Genomic DNA, 19364 nt, shown 5'->3' on the forward strand with positions numbered 1-19364 from the left:
GGCGTCCTGCAGGAGAAACGGGTGCTCTTGGCCATCGAGGTGAACATGCACCTGCCCAGGAGGGTGAGATACTGAAGGAGAAGATGTAGCAGTTGGTCCAGCTGCTGCCCCAACAAAGTAGCCAGCAGATAGCGACAATGTGTGTGCATCTCAAGTGCCCGCCCCTGACCTTGCAAACGTACCCATCCAAGGACTACTGTTACACTTGTACGCTCCAAACCGGACACAAAAGTCTCTTGTGACCCACCCACCCACCAGAAGCATACAGAGTGGAGAGTCCTGGGAAATGTAGTTCAATCTAAGCCACAATCACTGAATCCTAGTTGGAGAAGACATTGATGAAAGGTCTGTCTATAACGCCCTCCTGTGCTGCCCTGATTCTGCTGATCTGGGAGGTTTGGGCTCTCGCTTCCTCTGGAGCAGGGAACCCACCGGCAACATTAGGATGAGCTACTCTCCCCTCCCCCTCCCCCCCGGCGGCAAGGTTAGGCTCTCAGGCAGAGGAACACATTGCAAGGATGACGCAGCAACATGCAGTGTTCTGTTCTGCATGGGGTTTAACATCACCCCCCACACACACACTTAAACAGGAGCCCTAGTGGCATGGTGGTTACGCATTGGGCTGCAATCCAGAAGGTTAGCCGTTTGAAACCATCAGCCGCTGTGCAGGGGAAAGACGGGCCCTTGTACTCCCGTACAGTTACAGTCTCAGAAACGGGAGCAGTTCCACCCTGCCTGATAAGGTCTCTGAGTCAGTGCTGGTGGACTTGTTGGCAGTGAGTTTGGACCCACTGCTTAAAGAGCCCTCGTAGTCCTGCCAGGTAAGGTTGGACTGCTAACCACAAAGTTGGTAGTTCAAACCCACCACCCTTCCCACTTGAGAGAGAGAGGGGGCTGTCTACTCCCATAAAGCCTTACATCGGGTACTGTGACTGATGGCAATGGGCTTATCCACCACTGTGGTGCCTTCAAATCCTGGGGCTTTGCTCTTAAAGAGACAGAGTGTGGCACACAGCCCCCCCCCCCCCCCCCCCATAGAAGGGACCTAGAGCTTCGGGCTCTACTTTCAGCCCGGCTATTACTGTCAAACAAGCGATGAGGGTTCTGGATATCATTACTCGAAACGAAAGAAGGGCTTGGTAAATTAACTCCTTGAGTGTGCTAAGATCTGTCTGATATAGCAGTCTGCAAAAAACAAACACAGACAAACCCACCCCAAGCCCTGGAAATCCAGGATATTCTTCTGGGGGAAAGGAAGGTCCCCAAGCCCCTTGGGTGTGTTGGCAATCGTGAAAGGAAGTTGTGTCCTGTAGGTGGGGCTGGCCCCTTTAAGATTCAAAAGCGGAAGTCGTCTGGTAGCTAAGGAGTCATAATGACCACTCTCTTGGGTAATGAATGCCCCCTTGAACTTGTAGTTCTTACATCCGGAACGGCACTGGGGAGCCCGGTGGATCTTCTCCGCTGGGGAGGTGAGCACTGTAAACAGGTTCCCCCATCTCTGCATTTACTGTGCATTCGGGCTCTTAAATATTCCTGTGTGGCACTGGGCACCGGCAGGGGTTCATTTGGGCAGTTTAATACCCTGTAGAGAACCAAGAGTTTAAAGGAAGGGAAGAATTCCTTTGAGATGACAGTGGTCAATCCTATTTCTAAAACTTGGAAGGTTTTAGAAGGGGAGAAAGCCCTGGTCCCAAGCAGCTGTGGAAGCGGGTGCCGAGGTCAACTCATCTGGCCAGAACACCACCTGCCACCTCCCTTGTGCCTGCGGGTTTCTGGTCCGCTTTCATAGGACTCTGCTGCCTCCCCCAGTGCGGGGGGAGGGGGGAAGGGTGATTTGAAAGCTTGCAGAACCTACACTCCCTAGAGAAGTGGGCGAGCTCTCCACGCTCAGAATCTGAGAGCAGAGAGGGGCTGAACACTCCTCCCCACCCCCAAGCCCCCCATCATGAGTGCACGCGCACACACCAGCACATACACACCCTCTTCTCCCAGGTGGGGCCCAGAGGGTGGTCTGTCTCGGCAGGAGATGGTGTTGTCTTGGAAATGGACTTGCTGGAGGGTCTCGAGACCCTGAAGTTTGAGTACGGGGTTCCAGAGGAAGACCGCACCTGGCTGTTTCTGCAGGGCCGCTCGCGGGGACTGACCATCCAGGCCTGTGCCCACGCGACGTTCTTCTGCAAGTTGTTCCAGATTCTGAGGTAACCTGGGTCGGTAAGGTCAGCCCGCTGGAGAAGAATCGATTTTCAGAAAACCCACCTGACTTGATCTTTTTGTCTTGGAGGATAACTTGGGCGGGGAGAGTATCTTCCTCCGTCTTCCAGCCACCATCACTCTTGGCCGGAAAGGACCCGGAAACTCCATATCAGGGTCCTTGGCTAGCGTTACCTAATGAAGCCCGGGTTCCTGCAGTTTCCTTGCAGTGGTGGATTGGTGGATTGATTCATTCATGCACCCACACAGTGGAACCACCAGCTTGTCTTACTGCTAATGATTAGCCAGTCCTGGCTGTAAGTGGAGGGGTTCTTTCCTCGGTGGCCACACTGAGAATGGACCACTCCCTCGCAGGAAAGCCGCCCAGGATCTCAGGAGGTCCTGTGGCCAGGTAAGGTTCTCTGGAGCAGGAGTAGCTGATCCGCAGAGAAGATCTCTGTCAGGCCCTGGCTTCTGATCTCTGTATAAGTAACTAGGTCATTCCTCATTGAATTTCTCAGTTTGCTTTCCCCTGAAATTCCACTGATTCTTGGATGTTGAGATCTGAATGTACCATGCTGTAAGTACGGCCTGTTCCCAGGGAGGCAGGCTGCTCACTGAGTCGGCTGATTGCCTGCCTGGAAAGGATGCGTACACCTGTTGCTTGCACCCGAGGTGAGTGGTGAGCAAGGAATGCCTGCATCTCACATCTGAAGGAGAGAGAAAGGTCTCTCCTTTCAACCAGGGGAGAAGACTTCTTCCATGGGATGAGACCTGTGATGTTGACAAGAAAATGCCAGAGCTTTAAGACACTAATTCTTATCGACCAATAGAACCAGTCTGAGTTTGTCCTCTGACAACATATGTGGTAGACAGGGTTCTCTAGAGAGATAAAACCAGATTGCTAGTAATTATATATAAATATATTTATAAAGATAGATATATAGTACAAGAAATGAATTGTTACATTATATACAGATAGATAATACAAGAAATTAACAGTTAAATTATAAAGCAGTGAGACACTAGCAGTCCTTTAAGGCTTGAGAGCCGCCAGTTCCTTTTCTGTAGAGAGAGCTGGGCTATATATACCCAGGCAGCAAACAGCAAGGCAGGTCACCAACTGTCGGTCCGCAGCTCCAGAGATAAACATTCCAATCATGTGGGCTTAAAGGAACCTTAACTTACAGCGACACAGTCCACAGGCTAGGCATCCCACAGGTAGTGTACCCTTTAAACTGAGGCACAGAACTAGCAAGGCGAGGCTCACCGAGCCATTTATCTCTCCACCCTTCAATTAATCCTACTTGTGCTTATCGGCCAGGCTGGCACTATAAGCTATCGCAACATACAATAATGCCGAATTTCTTCAGAGGTCAGGCTTTGTCAGTTCTGGGCAAGGAAGCATCCCCAGAACCAAGAGTAAATGAGTCCCTGGCGTGAATGGTCTCGGAGCCTTCGTCTGGAGCTGCTTGTGTCATTTTTCTCTCAGAGGCCATTTATTTTACCCCATCATGATCTTCTCCAAAAGCAAAGCTTAAATCAAGCAGTCTGGGTTTCCGAGTCTGCACACACCAGCCAGTGTAGGCGCCCAGTAGAAGCCTGCGCTCATCGTGACAGCAGTGAAAGCTGACAGCACCCGGTACCGGAAAATAAACACAAGGGACCGGCCAGCGGGGTGTCCCGCATTACAGGACCATACCTAACAGTGGCCGTCCATCCTGACAGTCCGAGAAATGATGCCTTGTTCAGCTCCTCTGTTTAAGAAGGCAGGGAAAAGCATCACTCATCTCACACACACACACACACACACACCACTGCTTGGACATGTCAGAAGAACAGCCTTGGGGGATGCATGTATTTATAAAGGTGTCTGTCTGTCCGTTCTCCAGACAGGCAGTGTCTGGGCATCACCTCTCCGGACGTGTCGCGAGCGACCCTTCTTTCACCCAGGAGGTCAACGTGGGCATCATCGGAGGGGGCCACCTCGGGAAGCAGCTGGCGCATGTACTGCTTCAGCTGGTCCCCATCCCGACGGAGAACCTGCGCATCTCCTCACGGAGGCCAGAGGCCCTGGGTGAGGAGCAGTGAGTGGCGGAAAGGCACCTCGGGGGTGCTGGTGAGGTCTTGACAAGGCTCTGTGGAAAGGGCCCTTGGAAGAAGGAGTCCCTGTGTGCAGTGTGGGTGTCTGCTTCAGCTTCCAGACCCTAAGGCAGGCTAGGAAGATAGATTTTTAAAGTCTGCTTATGGTAAGCCATTCAGATCAAAATCAAATTACTTAGTGGCATTAAATACTTTCATAGTAATGTGGGTGAAGGGAGCCAAAGGACAGTGTACCACACAAAATAACAACAATATATATAATTGACCAAGGATTCACGGGGGTGGGAGGGAGGGGAAAACAGAGGAGCTGAGACCAAGGGATCAAGTAGAAAGAAAATGTTTTGGAAATGTTGATGGCAACATATGTAGCAATGTGCTCAATAAAGTTGAGTGATGGCTTGTTACAAGATTTATAAGAAACCCCCCCTCAAAAACTGATTCATAAAAAAGCTAGAGTTACTGATTTTACAAAAACCAAACAAAATAAATAAATAATCTCATAGTGTTGTTTATCCATCACTGTGATCCATTTCCAGAGTTTTCTCTCCTATTATCAGTCTCCCCTCCCCCCAGGAACCACGAATCTACTTTCTGTCTCCATGCATTGGTCTATTCTAGATACCTCACATAAGTGCAATTTTAAAATCTCTGTCTTTTTGTGTTTGGCTTGTTCCACTTGTTTTTGTTATTGTTGGGTTCTGTTGAGTCGGTTCCGAGTCCCAGAGACCCAACCTATAACAGAACGAAACACTGCCGGACCCGGCAGCACCCTTATCATTATGCATGAGCCCATTGCCATCACGACGATGTCATTGCATTTGGACGAGTGTCCCTCTTCTTCAGTGACATTCCCAAGCATGATGATGTCTTTTTCCAGGGCCTGGTCTCTCCCGATACCGTGACCAAAGTGTGTGAGACAAAGTCTCGCGGTGCCCGCTCCTAAGGAGCATTCTGGCTGTACATCCCTCCTCTGGGCAGATTGGCTTATTCTTCTCACAGCCCATGCAAAGTTCAATATCCTTCACGGGCACCACTCAGTCAAAGGCATGGATTCTTCTTGGGTCTTCCTTATTCAGTGTCCAACTTTTCACGTGCTGACGAGGCGACTGAAAACACCATGACTTGGGTCAGGTGCACCTTACTCCTCAGAGTAACATCTCTGCTCTTCAATACTCTAAAGAGGTCTTGTGCAGCAGATTTGCCTAATGAAATACCTCGTTTGATTTCTCAACTGCTGCTTCCAGGAGCATTGATGGTAAATCCCAGCAAAATGGAATCCTGGACAGCGTCAATCTTTTTCTTCGTGTGACATGTTGTTCATTGGTCCAGTTGTGAGGATGTTGGCTTTCTCTGCATCGACTTGCAATCCATGCTGAAGACAAGCGCTTCAAGTCCTCCTTGCTTTCAAGCAAGTGGAGTTGCATCAAGTTGTGAAAAAGCCTTCCTGCCATTCTGCTGCTGATTTCTTCATCAAGTTCAGCTTCTCCGTTATCTACTCACTGGACAGATGGTGAAAGGATACGATTCTGATGCAACCGTTTTCTTGATTTCCGGTGTGTCCTGGTGGCCTAGTGGGCCGTGCACTGAACCCAACAGCTGCTCTGCGGGAGAAAGATGAGCCTATTGGCTGCTGGAAAGATTCAAAGCCTTGGAAGCCCAAAGGGCAGTTCTACCCACTGAGCACATGTTGTAGCATGTGTCGGAATGTTGTGTCTCTCTGTGCTGAATAATCTTGGGTGCGTAGGTTCCATATTTTGTTTAGCCATCTGCTCATGAACCCTTGAGTTGTTTCCACCTTTTGACGATTGTGAACGAAGCTGCGATGAACATTCTCCAGGCAGTCATCTGGCGATCCGTTTGAGGTCCTGCTTTCAGGCCTTGTGGAGCAGCCAACGATAATTCTAAGCTTCCCATTTTGAGGGGAGTAGTAGGCGCTGAGCGAAACGGTGAACATCACCAACAGCTCCCAGCATCTTCATCAATCTTCTTCCTCGGATGTTGCCAGTGTTTGCCTAGATGGCAGGCCTACCGTGGTGATCCAGACATGTCTCTTAGCTCAGTAGTGGTTTTATCGGGGAGGGGTGGAGGGATGGTTGACTTATGGAGCTTCCTTCTCTGCCATATTCCTCCATGTCTGAAGGATGTCCTTTTTAAATAAATTAACTTAATCCTTAAAGCAATGCCCTTCTCCTCTGAGATGTTTTATGTCTATTTCTCCTCCCTGTATACTTGGTGGTGAAAAGTCTTTCTGGGTCTTCGATGCAGGAAGACGTTCCAGAAAGAGTTACATCTCCTACCTTAACCATTCAGTAACCTACCCTTGTGCTTTTGAAGTAGCATTTACTAAATAATAAGAATAATAATACTCATTCCACTTACGGTTTATGGTGAAGGAAACCAGAGCAGTGCTTGCCTCCAGGAAACTTGAAAGAGAAGGTACCCAAAGGAACTTTCTGGGGAGTTGGAAATGTTCTGCATCTTAAAATAGAATGTGGACTTCAGGGATATGTAATTTTGTCAACACAGATCAGGCCAGACTATGTTTCTCCCTGTATGTGAATTATAGTTCAATTGCACATCTACAAGTACTCATTAAGGAAGGAAATGTTAGCTATCATCCTCTTACCAGGGTTATCATTTCTTTGGCATTTTTCTGTATTTTATCAGTAATTGATAAATATACAAACAATATACTGTTGTTTATATTGTTATTTTTTTCATAATTTAGCAGATTCCATATCATTTAACCTTCTTCAAAGTCATGATATTCAGGTTTATACAGTATTCCTGATGGTGTAGTGGATTAAGCATTGGACTGCTAACCACAAGGTCGGCTGTTCAAACCTACTCCTGGGAGAAAGACGAGACCTTCTGCTCCCATAACGCAGCCGTATTGGCAGGACTCCTCTGCCCTGTAAGGTTACCAGGAGTTTGAATTGCTGTGAAGGCAGTGGGTTGGTGGTTTATATAGTTGGACTTCTTCACGCATAAATCTTAAAATAAACTTATGAGGTCAAATAAGAGGTACAGTTTTCTTAAGATATTTTGCAGACAATAAACTGTACACACTTAAAGTGTGTAGCTTGCTGTTTCTCTACACATTTATACCTGGAAAACGATCACCATTTTCACAGTAATGAACACAGATATTGGCCCTAATTGTTTCCTCACGCCCCTTGGTAAGCCACAGATCGCTACCTCCCTGCAGCTTCCCTCCCCCAGATTGAGGTAATGGAAGCTGCTGGTCTGATTTGTCACAGAGATTCATTTGCATTGTCTAGAATGTTATGTACATGTAATCACACAGCGCACATACTCTTTTATGTCTTCGTTCCCTCGGCACGGTTATTTTAGATTTACCGATGCTGTTGATAGATCTACACAGCCTTCTTATTCTTGAGTAGCATTTCATTTCACAAGGAGAGAGGCGGCTTTCTGCTCCCATAAACACCGAGAGCCTTGGAAACTTACAGGGCAGTTCCACTCTGCCCTATAGGGTCACTGGGAGCCAGAACTCACTCAGTGGCAGTGAGTTGTTGAAGTTTTATTCCGTGTCATGACGACAGCACAGTTAGTGTGTTCGTTAGTTGATCACGGTTTCTAGTGTCTGGTGATTACAAATGAAACTGCTGTGCCCACTTACGGGCACGTTTGTGTACACCTATGTTCTCACTTCTCGGGGTACATTCTGAGAAGTGAAATGAATGGCTAGATCGTGTGGTAGGGGTATGTTTAATTTTCAAAGAAGCTGCTAATATATTTTTTCAAATGTATACATATATCGATACACAGACTTCTAGAAAATGCCCAGTGTTTGGGGAGCAGTAGGTTGTGTTTTTTTGTTTTGTTTTGTTTGTAGTTAGTTCAAGGATCATTTGCTGGCCCTTAGGAGTTTTTCCAGTCCAGTCTGTTGGGGCACCACACCCTGGCCCCAAAGTCCACTTTCAGCATTCCCTGGGGACCTTGCCACTCCATTCCCTTGCTGTTCTGCTGCACTCCCCCAGTGCTTTGCCTCGGTGTGGTGGGATCAGGTCAGGTGCAATTCCCACACTGTGTCTCCGGTGCTGTCCTCTATATCGCCCTTAGTCACTGAGGCGCATCATGTCTCATAGTGGGGCCAGCCAAGGTTGTGTTTTTTAAATGGGTTTTTTCATAATTAAAATAACCGCATTTGAAAATCCCTGTGTGTTGTTTAAGGAAGCATTCAAAATACCCACCACTCCTATGCATTTTTTTTTCTTTCAGAACAGCACATTCAAGAATAGTACACGGGGCTGTTTCCTAAACGTCCTCTTTGTCCGATCCATCTTTCAGGTTTATAAGTACCCAGTTAACACCAGCGGCACATTTATCATGGACCCTGGAGGTTAAGATAAGAACTCACCTCTTGTGTGGCTGTAATACTGTTTTCCAATAACACTTCAGCATACTGCCAGATGTGCGCTGTTGACATTTTAAATATTTACTCTTGAGACAGCCTCTTGCAATGAGTAGAAATGATTACCTATCAAGCATATGACTTACCACATTGCTCTTGGCATTTGCGTATGTCCTATGAGCATGCATGTTGTGTGCCGGAACTGTGAATGTATCTTTCCAAATGTCTCCCAGCATCTGCCTGATTCTTCTCCACTCTCAACCTTTCCAACACAAACCAGTTAGATGTGTGATTTGGGACAAGTTACATAACTTCTTTTTTTTTAAATACTTTATTAGGGACTCATACAACTCTTATCACAATCCACACATACATCAATTGTGTTACATAACTCCTGGACTCCTCATTTATCGTGTGGGAATAGGACGAGTCTCTGCCTCTTAAGATTCGTGTGAGGACTACTCTAGATAACAGAGACATAATGTGTGAGTCCGGGGAGACTAGAGAAACAAATCCCAGGAAACTCATATGTGTCTAAGAGAGAGTTTTACATAAAGGGCAATTGTACATTAAGAAAGCATCCCAACCCAGTCCAGTCCAAGCCCATAAGTCCAATATTAGCCCATAGGTCCGATATCAATCTATAAAGTCCTCTTCAGACTCAAGAAACACATGCAATGACGCTGAATGTAGGACAGTCACAGGCCAGTGGGTAGAAAGTCTTTGGATCCAGTGGCATTGTAAGCATCTCAGCGCTGGCAGGGTCTCCACGTGGCTTCTCCAGTTCCCAGGGCACAGGGTCTATCAGCATAGTGCCATGTGTCTTATCAGTAGAAAGTCTCCAAGGGAGTGAGTAAAGAGAGTCTCTCCTGCCTCCAAGGAGGAAATCCAGAGTTCCCAGAATTCCCAGGGGAAGCCCATACCCACACAGAGGCCTCACTGGCTGTGACCTGATTGACAGACTAGACTCCACCCCTTCACTCTTAATCCTCTCAGGTCCCAAATTGACACCTCATCTGGCAGAAGCTTTCTATTTTTTCCTTTTTCACTTATTAAAGTTTATTAACATGATGTCACCAGTAACTACAAAGCATGTCATCTACACAAAAGCGCCTAAGTTTTACATCTCAAAAAACATATATCGTGTTTGGGGTTAGGGATTTGGTTGTTTTGTTTATTTGTTTTTTCTATACCAGAAATTTATAAAACCTTGAATGGAAGTAGCCAAGTTTAGTAAGACTTCAAAAAGCAAAATGAAAAACAGCAAAAAGTCATTTGCATGAAAGAGCAAGCCATCCTTCTGTGATGGAGAACTGGCGACTAGAGTGCCATGGTTGCAACGTGTCTTCTACGACGCTTCTGTAGAAGCATTTCTTTTCACTTATTTTTCTAACTTTAACAAACACACCCAAATCTGGAAAAGCCAAAACTGTGTTTGGTCGAAGACAGCTTCTTAAACTTTGTCCATTTGCTACGCTTTCCCGCCATTTACAACCCGTAAGGAGTCCAGAGACGCATTGAATTCAAGACGCGTTGGATTAATCTGTGGTCACTGCAAATTCCGAAACTGTGTATGGTGCTGAGTTTTCCTGTTTGCAAACCCTCACATTCAGCTATGAGACCCCACACGGGGCCGCAACCCACAGTATGAGCAGCGGAGACCTCAAAGATAGAGATGACTTACATTCTCCTCGCTAGCACTGCTCCATGGCCCCCGCTGCTTGCCCTCAGGGGCTGGGGCAATGCTGGGTGGCTTTTAGACCTGTGGGGGCACAAGACTTGGGTGGATTTCTGGAGATGAACTGTACAAGGATCCTCCTCTCCCCCTCACTGCTGCTTGGTTCTCGTGAGCATGGTGTTCTTTCTCTGCTTCTGTCTCTCAGGTGACCTCCAGAAACTGGGCGTCCAGTGCTTTTACCAAAACGCTTTCCTGGTAAATTGGGCCAACATCGTGTTCCTCTGCTGCCTACCTTCTCAGCTGCCTAACATCTGTACGGAAATTCAAAACAGCCTCGACAAAGCCTGTGTGGTGTATAGCTTCGTAGCTGCTGTCCCAGTGTCCAGGTATCTGGTTAGCACGAGGACTTCTCACCCTGGGAACCATGCCCCCCCCTCACCCCGCCAAACCCCAGCCCTTCCTCTGGGGATTGAGTCTCCCAGTACTAAGGTAGAAACAGCTTTATTGGCAGAAATTCCCAGTTGTCTTCCCCACGCCTCCACGGAGTGTTAAGTAAAACAGTACACTGAACAGCTACAGCCTTGGTGGCTGGGCGATTTTCTTCGAGGTGCCAGTGTTTAGAACTGCAGCGGAACATTGCCTCTCCCTCCTGGGCAGTGCTTCTCCACCTGCGGGTCGCGACCCCTTTGGGGGTCGAACGACCCTTTCACAGGGGTCACCCAATTTCATCACAGTAGCAACATGACCGCGATGAAGTAGCAATGGAAATAACTTTATGATTGGGGTCAGCACCACATGAGGACCTGTATGAAAGGGTCGCGGCACGAGGAAGGTGGAGCACCGCTGCCCTTGCATCCATGAGACGGGACCCACTGGTGAACAGCAGGAGAAGTTCCTAGGAGCAGGAGCCAAACCTTATTTTTAGGGCCACTTGGCTGCCATGGAAGGAGCTCTGATAGTGGAGAGTTCGCATTGAACTGAGAACCACAAGGTCGACGGTTTGAACCACCAGCCTCTCCATAGTTGACGCAGGAGGTTTTCTGTCCCTGTACAAAGTGACAGCTTGGGAAACCCACAGAGGCACTTCAGAACTCAGCCCTCGAGGGTCGCCATGATCTGGAATCTGCTCAATGGGTGCGTGGTTGGCTGGGATCCACTTGAGGACTACTAACCCAGGTGACAGTGTCTAACCTAGTTGCTGGCATGTGGAATCCGCTACCTATTTTTTAGGTAAAGGGGTCAACAGTCTAAGTAAGAAGCCATCCCCTCAGCCCCCGTCTGTGCTGGGTGGCCGAGCGGCTTGCTGGCGTGGGTTGTGCTGCTGACTCTCCCAGGCCTGACCCTGCACCCGTCTCGGGGGTTGACCTTCCAGGCTGAAGTTACTGCTGAACCACACCAACATCCTGCGGCCTCAGTATCAGTGTGCGGAAACGTTCGTTAACATCTGGGGGAGCAACAAGGAGATCGCAGCTGCTCTTCAAGATCCTGCAATTCTCCGGGCCACTTGCCCTTACAGTTCTGCTGGTAACGGGCCACCATCTTGGGGGGCCCTCTTGGAAACTACTCTCCCTGTTGCTATCCCACCCGATCCTGGGGTGTGCAGTGGGGGTGGAGGGCGGGGGAGGGACGCACAGGGGGAGGACCGTCTCAGCTCTTTGGGTTTTCTAGGAAGACAGCATCTGGTGGTAAAAGAGCATCCTTCGTTAGGGAAGACTGAGCAGGCTGGTTAGCTGCATCCTTTAAGGATGCACAGGAAAACCAGAAGAAGCAAACACATTTGGACCCACCCCTCATGAGGATGCAGGACCGTGGTTCAATATGCCCTTCTCCTGTTCTTCCCGAGCACCGTTTCCTCCAGTCCCGTGGCAGGAACTGCTGAGAGCCTCTGCTGTGAGCAGTCTCTGGACTCACAGCCCTGTCCTCCTGGGCTAGGTCAGCGCTGTGTTCCGGAAAGCAGACACGGGCTGCTCACCTGGGTGGGAGGAGTGTTTCTTTACCTTGAGTTTTAGCGTGCCACGTTGTACAAGTGGATGGTGCACGCGTGGGGCCCTGTCCCCCCTTCCCTAACTCGTATTGGTGTTTTCACTGCTGTGCAGGGGGGATAACCCTCAATATCAAGTGGCTGGAAGGCGTGCTCTATGCAGCCCTCAACATCTGCACAGCAAAGGAGATTCCCCACGGCAACGTGCTTCAGCTTTTGAGCGACCACTTCCTCTGTGTGCACTTCGCAGACTGTGAGAGAGAGAGAGCTTCATGCCCCAAGTTTCAGTTAACAGATTTCATCACCAAAACCTACGCCAAGAGCTTTCCTCTGAGAAGGTAACGTGTTGGGCAGCTGGCCCTTTAACTTCTCTCACACTCAGCCTCACATAGACAGTGGTTCCAGTTCACCCGCTGTTCTGCGGGAGAAAGAGGTGGCTGTCTGCTCCTATGAAGATTTACAGCCTCGGAAACCCAAGGGGGCAGGTTCTGCTCTGCCATAGAAGGTCACAGGAGTCAGAATCGGCTCAGTGGGAACGGGTTCTTGTGTTAGCCGATTTTTAACCCCACATTCCCGTTGATATTTAAAAACTTTTAAAGGACGGGCAGCAGGTTGTTCTGTTGTACCTGAGCCGGAATCGACTTGCTGGTCCCTCAGCGACAACAGGTCTGTCTCAGTCTGGGTACCTAGGTACAAGTGCATGCATACCGATAGGCACGCATTGCAGAAAGATGGGATGACATATACTGCTTTTCAACTTATGTGATGATGGTATAATCGTATCCACTTAATTTATAAACAGCCGCATAGATATTCAGCGATAAATCTAATGACATTTATTGACTTGTGTCCTTATTTTTTTCTTTTTAAATAATTATCTTTAATGTGTAAAACCATAAACAACAAAAATGTTCCCTTTCAGCATTTTCCTTCACGTTTACAATTCAGTGACATTAATTCTATTTGGAAGGTGGTGTTGCCTTCATCACTGTTGTCTATGTCCATCACCCTTGACAGAAACCAGCCTCCCTAAGCAGTAATCCCGCCCCCCTTTCCCTTCCCTCCTACTCCTGGTACCCTCCGATAGACTCTGGCATATATGTCTTTACCTCTTCCGGACAGCTCATGGAAGTGGGACCATATAATATTCTTTTGTGTCTGACTTATTTCACTCAGTGTAATGTTTTCAAGGTTCATCGAGACAGCATGACCCAGAATTTCATTCCCACCTTTTGTTGACTCGGTCTTCTGTGGATGGCTATGTAGCAGTGACCGTTAGCACACACGTTTGTTAGTGTCTCTGCGTTCAATTCGGTTGTCTACGTACTTAGGGGTGGAATTGCTGGGTCAGTCCTATGGTGACGCTATGGTTCCATGTTTGGAGGAAACACGAAATGGTTTTCCCCGAGTGCACGATTTCACATTCCTACGAGCAGAGCAGGCCTCTGGTGGGGCAGTGAGTTGCCTGTTGGACTGCTGACGGCAAGGGTGGTTCAAACCCGTCAGCTGCTCCTTGGGAGAAAGGGAAGGCTCCTTGGAGACCCACAGGGCAGTGCTGTTCTGTCCTGGAGCGGCATTATGATCGGAGAGCATCACAATCTACTTGACGGTGGTTGAGTGGGTTTTACTAGCAGTTCACAAGGATCCCAACTGGTCCACAGCCTCACCAACACCGGCTATTGTCCTTCTTCTCTGGCAGACAAGGGGCATCTCATTGCAGTTTTGATCTGCATTTCCCTAGTGACTACTGACGGAACCCTGAGTGTCAGGCTACTAAAACAAAACAAAAAGTTAGTGGTTCCAGGCCACCAGCCGGTCAGCAGGAGAAAGATGAGGCGATCTGGTTTTGTTAAGACTGGAAGCCTCGGAAACTCTAGGGAGCAGTTCTATGCTGTCCCGCAGGGTCGCTGTGAGTGGATATCGACTCAGCGATGGTGGGATGTGTGGCTTAATGACTAGTGACGCTGGCCATCTTTTCATGTGCTTGTTGGCCCTTTGTCTGTTTTCTTGGAAATGTCTATTCTAGTCCCTTCATCAGATTTTTTATTGGACTGTTTGTTTTTTTGTTCTTCAGTTGAAGTTGTAGGAGTACTTTGGATATTGTGAATATCAAACCCTTATGACCTAGAGGGATCCTCAAATTTTTCTGCCATTCTGTAGGCTATCCCTTCATTTTGTCGATAAAATCCTTTAATGCACGAGTTGAATTGGATGAAGTTCAGTCTATCTACTTTGTCATTGGTTGATCATGCTTTTGGTGTCAGATTGGTCTGAAGACCCAGTATCAACAAACTAGGTTCTGAAGTTTCACAGCACTGCTTGTCCTGTGAGTTTGAGTTCTGACATTTAGGTCGCTGCCCCATTTTGAATTCGTTTTCATATATGCTGTTGGGGGTGGGCTCCAGCTTCATTTGTTTGCAATTGGAAATCCAGTTTTCTGAGCACCATCGACTAAAGAGACTAATCTTCCCTCCATGAACGTCCCTAGCACCCTTGTTGAAAACCAACTGACCAGAGAAGTCTGGCTTTACTTCTGGATTCTCAGGTGACCTTTTCAACTTCAGATACGATCGCCCTGCTGGACCTAATAAAATACTTCCCTACTGGACCAAGAGGAGCCTCGATGGCATAGTGGGTTACTCGTTGGGCTGCTAACAGCAAAGCCAACAGTTCAAAACCATCAGATTCTCCACAGGAGAAAGCTGAGGCTGTCTACTCCTGTAAAGATTTCCAGTCTTGGAACACCAGAGGGGCAGTCTACTCTGTCCTACAGGGTCGCTGGGTCAGAATCTGCTCGATGGCAGTGAGCTTGGGGTGCTGACAACATAAAACTATCAATCTCCAGCCTAGCTATGACTACCACACCAGCTAAGTGTGTAACTCACCACCTGCCCCAGGAAATACCATCGTTGGATAATCTCTACTGAGATCATGGATCTAATGCAATTATGGAAGCCGATAGGAGAATGTTAGAGTGAGCAGACCAGGCTGAATCCCTGAAAAAGCCTCACTTAACAAAGACAGACTGTGTTTCTTGATGAGAGCACACAGTCATCGATGAAGTATTCTCGCCACACTGTTAACCCTAAATCTGATCAAGTCCCCAGATAGAATTAGTTTTTTTTAAATCAGAAAATTCCAGAGACAGAGGAAAGTGTCAATGACACCATGAGATGGAATCGGCAAAATCCAGACTGTGGGAAACTTGACAGGGAGCTGCAGGGGGCAGGCAGGGGGCTCCCTGCAGACACAAGAAGTCTTAAATGTCACAGTAACCGAAAGACACATGGACCAAACAGCTAACTTAAAAATAAAGGTATGAAACTGCCTACTTGTTGATATTAAGGAATTAATATAGTGGGTTTCCCCCCAACATTTAAAAATATGTACTTTTGTTTATTTTGTTGGCAGTTCAGGGGTGAGACTATAATAGCAAAACACACACCGGTACGACAGTACTGTTTAGTGATGCTGGTGATATACGCGGAGTCCTGCAATCCTTCTCACCCTCCGTGCTGAGCTGTTGTTGCCCTGATAACATAACTCCACGGCCCCTCTAGAGCCCCTGTCTACTAAGATTTGCCTTGTCAATTTGATCCCATATAAAATGACCGTAATGTTCAAGGCAGACATCTTTTTTTCACTCCCAAAATAACCAAACTCACTGCCACAGAGTCAATGCTGATTCATAGGAGCCCTATACAACAGGGGAGAACAGCGTCTGTGAGCTTCTGAGACTGCAGCTCTCCCACGGAATAGAGGGGCTTTCCCTGTCTTCCATCGCCTTCTGAAAGTGGGGTGCTCAGAATTTTAACTGTGATACAGCAGGCAGCCAGCAAGCTACGCTGGTCGAGGGCCCATCAGTCATGTGGTGGCCGCCTCAGTGCTACCAACTCGGCACAGAAGGAAGCCCAGAGTCCCTCAGCCTCCGCTTTCTGTCCTTCTGAAGATCCAATCATACATTTCTTAGAGAATCAATATAATTTAGTCATTACAAATGCGGACTTGGCTTCTTAAAGCAAAAGGATACCTGGTAGTGTAGTGATTTTAAGCTGGGCTGCTGGCCCCAGGGTCGGCAGTTTGAAACCACCAGTTGCTCCATAGAGAAGGGGTTTTTTAAAGAATCTCTTGGAGAGCTTAGAAAACATTGTGGTGCCACATTGACCTCCAGCTCCTGACTGCCCAAGGCAGAGCTGAGCCCTGTCTCCATCCTCTATCCTTGGAGCAGCCACACAGAACTCATAGACGACTCTCATGAGCAGGGAAGTGAACAGGCTACGATTCGTCTCAGAAAGGCTCAGGGGGCAGTTGTACAGTTAGGACAGTTTCTACTCTTGGCCTGGTCTCTGCCCTGTATGGGCAAAGTTACAAAACTTTTTTTTTTTAGGGTTGCCAATAAATGCCCAAAGGGCATACCACTTTGCCATAAGCCTCTCTTGTATCTAACCTCTGTGGACCGGGTCAGTGGGTACCAATGGAGCATAACGGGTGCTAATGGACCCCATATCCAATGTGAGCCTGTCTCTTCATGACTGCTTTCCCCGTTCCACTCAGTAGCATACCAGGCTGTCTGCGGGAGGCTCTTTTAACTCTGTCCCAGGAGGCGGCTTTTGATGATGACACAGACTTTGTAACCATGAAAAATCTACTAGCTCTCTTTTGACTTCAATTCTGCTGCTGCTGAAATACTAACACTGCCCCCATTTTAATGTGCACAGAAACGACTACTGCTTTTCCCACACAGATAAAGAGACTCTCAGAAAAGCCATTCCACTTTCCCATTCCACACGTCCGGAGCCTCCTATATCTCCTCTTAAATTTAAGGAAAACACAATGAAACGGATATCAGTGTCAATATGATAATAATTGCCTCATTGTGAATTCTCCAAAGACAAAGAAATCAATGATGAAACATAAAATTTTCCTCTTGAAAGCTTCCCTCCTCCCCCCCACTATCATGATCCCAATTCTACTTTACAAATCCGGCTGGACCGGAGTATGTACACTGGTACAGAGAGGAACTGGAAACACAGGGAATCCAGGACAAGATGAACCCTTCAGGACCAGTGGTGAGACTGGCGATACCAGGTGGGTGGAGGGAAGGTGAGGGAGAAAGTGGGAACAGATTACAAGGATCTACATATAACCTCATTCCTGGGGGATGAAGAAGAAGCAGAAAGTGGGTGAAGGGAGACGTCGGACGGTGAAAGATGTGACAAAATAATAATAATTTATAAATTTTCAAGGGTTCATGGAGGAAGGGGAGGAGGGGTGGGAGAGGAAAAAATGAAGAGCTGATGTCAAGGGCTCAAGTAGAAAGCAAATGTTTTGAGAATGATGAGGGCAACAAATGTACAAAAGTGCTTGACACAATGGATGGATGCATGAATTGTGTTGAGTTGTACGAGCCCCCAATAAAATGATTTTTTTTAAAAAGGACAAAGAAATGGGTACATTTTCTGCATGTGAAAAATCAAAGGAACAATTAAATCCACATGGGGAACAGCTCCAACTTTATTTCCAGTTTCGCAAACTGCGCATTTTAATTAGCATATGGTCTAGACAAGGAAGAGTCGCGGTTCGAAGTGCAAGAGCCATTGGGTGGAAGCACAGGTTTCAGGTGTAAGTAACGCAGCTCGTTTCTTCCTTTCCCCAGGCCTTTCCCTTGGTTTGACCTGACAGCCGTGCAGCTCAAGGAAACTCCCTTCAGCCAGCACCTGGCGGCGAGCCCGGCCCTCCAGGACCACCTGACCCATCTTTACTGTCACTCATTTGGCGTCTCCCTAACCAAGGAAGACCAGCGGGAGGTCTCCGCCCCGGACTCCCCACCCCAATGAGGAAAGAGAACGACACTCTCCCGCAGATTAGCCCTCCTGTGGGTGTGGCCCGGCCGCCCTGATTGGCTGCGGGGTCACGTGACGGCATTGGCATTGTGTTGGCCACAAATTAGGCGGAATTAGGAAAAGGTACTGCGGCGCTCTGCAACGTGGAATAAAAGGAGGTGCTGTGCGTCCGGCTTTAGGAAGTAATCAAATTCAACTAAACTTAACCCACTTAAGTCAGCTGCTTCCCCAGGAAAGCCTTCTGAGCACAAGTGTATAACGCCCTTTACCGGGACAGTCGGAGGCTGCCGCGGCTTTCCTTGCCGGTTCTAATACGTAGCTGATGTCGCTGGCAGATCGTGCGGCTTGATTTTCCTACCACTTTTGGATAGAGAAGTAAACTGAGTGGTAAGAGATCTGAATGGAATTATGGCTCATTTCAGCTAAATATGACTTTAAAATTGGTCCCATCATTTTAAAAAAGCTTAAAAAAAAAAGAGCTGGCATGGATAACAAATGACTAAAAATAACGGTGCCCCAGTGCAGAAGTTATTTCTAAGGTGAAAATGTGTTTGTATGTCCTAGGTGTTTTGTAGAGCCCGGTTGTCAGAGAAGTAGCAACGACCCCATCTGGTTGGAAAATTGGAAAAGGATGCCTTTCACTCTGCTTTGCCATCAAACGGAACCATGTTTGCTAAAGGCGAGAAGACATTTTCACAAACCCCTCCCCGTACAGTCACCCCGGCCTTGTCCTAATGAGATATATTATGGTCATTGCATAGTTAACGAGCCAGGCAAACTCAAGGGTAGGGCGTTGCGGTGGCTTGAGAGAGCTCTTGGCCAGGATGCTACTTTAAAGCACTTTCCTCAGGGACGCAGGTGGAGGGGTAATGCTGGATCCCTCTGAGAATTCATTCAGGGATAGGAAACAGGACAGGGCGCGTCAATATAGCCACTGTCTTCACGGGTTCTGGTCGCCCTGTAGTGGTTTTCCCAGGGCCTCGATGGGCAGAGTGGTTAAGGGCTGGACTCCTAACCAGAGGTTAGGGTTTGAACTCCCCAGCTGCTCCTGCGGGAGAATGGGGTGGGGGCGACTCTCTGAAGATACACTTTTGGAAACCCTGTGGGGCAGTCGCTACTGGATTTGCTCTGAGTCTGAATAAACGCAACAGCAGGTCTGGTCTGGAGAGTGGTTTTTAGGGCAAAGCGAAT

General features: G+C 47.9%; 1 protein-coding gene across 1 annotated transcript; it reads left to right on the top strand.

The window, feature by feature from the left end:
• The first annotated feature begins 1370 nt into the window (after positions 1–1370).
• On the top strand, positions 1371–19186 carry NOXRED1 (NADP dependent oxidoreductase domain containing 1). The gene is given in 7 exon segments (XM_075531800.1): positions 1371–1469; positions 2024–2216; positions 4083–4267; positions 10555–10735; positions 11722–11873; positions 12446–12668; positions 17987–19186. Coding segments are annotated over 7 exon segments (1212 nt in total). The 5' UTR covers positions 1371–1372; the 3' UTR covers positions 18168–19186.
• Positions 19187–19364: the final 178 nt, after the last annotated feature.

This window comes from Tenrec ecaudatus, chromosome 14 (assembly GCF_050624435.1).
Source record: "Tenrec ecaudatus isolate mTenEca1 chromosome 14, mTenEca1.hap1, whole genome shotgun sequence".
In the NCBI taxonomy this organism is placed as follows: domain Eukaryota; kingdom Metazoa; phylum Chordata; class Mammalia; order Afrosoricida; family Tenrecidae; genus Tenrec; species Tenrec ecaudatus.